Here is a 1,578-nt window from a genome sequence, read left to right as displayed (position 1 = left end):
TAGATGGGTGTTTGGATCCTGAGCTGGGGTCTGGGACTCAGTTGGGGCACAGGTTCTGGGTGGGGGTCCAGGTCTTGGGTGGGAATCAGGGTCCTGGGTTGGGATCGGGGTCCCAGGTGGGGATCTGGGTGGGGGTGTGTGTCCTGGATTGGGGTTGGGGTCCCAGGTGGGGGTCCAGGTGAGGATCTGAGTCCTGGGGTGGGGTCTGGGTCCCGGGTGGGGGTCTGGGTCCTTGATGAGTCTCCGGGTCCCAGGTGGGGGTCCGGGTCCCAGGATGTGGGCTAGGTCCTGGGGTGGGGTCTGGGTCCTGGGGTGAGGATCTGGGCCCCAGGGTGGGGTCTGGGTGGGGTTCTAGGCCACAGGGGGGGTCTGGGTCCCGGCTCATGCCCAGGTCCCCCCACGGGTGGGTTTGGGGCACTGCCCAGGTCCCAACCCCTCCCTGCAGCTCCAGGCTGTGCAGGACGTGGCCCGGTGTCCCCGAGCCCCCGGGGGAGCGTCCCCGGCGCTGTCACTCACAGCTCTGCTGGGAGCGGGCGCGCCTGAAGCCCCCCTCGAAGCAGACGGTCGCCCCGTCCTCCTGCAGGCGGAAGAGCCGCTCCCTGGGGCCCCCCCGGGACTTGATCTTCCAGAGCAGGGAGCCCCGCAGCATCCGCTGGACGTCCTCGTCCTCCGTCAGGCCTGAGGGGGACCAGCCCGTGGGCATCCCTCAGCGGGTACTGGGGGGCACTGGGCGGTACTGGAGGCTCTGGGGGTGGACTGGGGGTACTGAGTGGGAGTGGGGAGGGCTCAATTGCACACCTGCATGTGTACACCCCCCAAATCCCATGGGATGGGATGGGTCCAGACAGGATGGGATAGCGTGGCATGGGGTGGTGTGGCATGGGGTGGCATGGAATGGGACAAACAGGACAAATGGGACAGGACAGACACGATGGGATGGGATGGGATGGGATGGGATGGGATGGGATGGGATAGACATGATGGGACAGGATGGGACAGACATGATGGGACAGGATGCAGTGGGACACATGGGACAGGACAGACATGATGAGATGGGATGGGATGGGATGGGATGGCACAGAACAACATGAGACAGGACAGACATGATGGGACAGGATGGGATGGGACAGATGGGACAAGACAGACGTGATGGGATGGGATGGGAAGGGACAGCATTGGCATGGGACAGGATGGAGGGATGGGACAGGACAGACATGATGAGACAGGACAGGATGGGATGGGGATGCGATGGGACAGACATGATGGGACAAGGGCGGGATGGGACAGACATGATGGGATGGGACGGGATGGGGTGGGACAGCATTGGCATGGGACAGGATGGAGGGATGGGACAGGACAGACATGGAGAGATGGGACAGGATGGGGATGGGACGGGATGGGATGGAATGGCATGGCATGGCATGGCACAGTGTTGGCATGGGACAGGTTGGCGGGATGGGACAGGACAGGATGGGATGGACAGGAGAGGAGGACGGGATGGGACAGTGCAGACAGTACATGATGGGACAAGATGGGACAGGTAGGATGGGACAGGGCAGAGTAGGACAGACAGGGTGG

General features: G+C 63.5%; 1 protein-coding gene across 2 annotated transcripts in view; it reads right to left on the bottom strand.

The window, feature by feature from the left end:
• The window catches only part of PLCD3 (phospholipase C delta 3), a 10,169-nt gene extending 9,191 nt beyond the window's left edge, over nucleotides 1-978 (bottom strand). The window contains exon 1 of one of the 2 annotated variants that reach the window (XM_014942696.1): nucleotides 517-978. In XM_014942696.1, the coding sequence (XP_014798182.1) occupies nucleotides 517-703 (187 nt within the window). In that variant the 5' untranslated portion in view covers nucleotides 704-978. The remainder of the gene's footprint in view (nucleotides 1-516) is intronic. The other variant, XM_014942694.1, reaches the window with a different exon arrangement.
• Between the last annotated feature and the right edge of the window lie 600 nt (nucleotides 979-1,578).

This window comes from Calidris pugnax, unplaced genomic scaffold, assembly GCF_001431845.1.
Source record: "Calidris pugnax isolate Ruff unplaced genomic scaffold, ASM143184v1 scaffold108, whole genome shotgun sequence".
Classification (NCBI taxonomy): domain Eukaryota; kingdom Metazoa; phylum Chordata; class Aves; order Charadriiformes; family Scolopacidae; genus Calidris; species Calidris pugnax.
The sequence above is the reverse complement of the archived record's forward strand: the minus strand, read 5'-3'. Positions and strand labels throughout refer to the sequence as shown.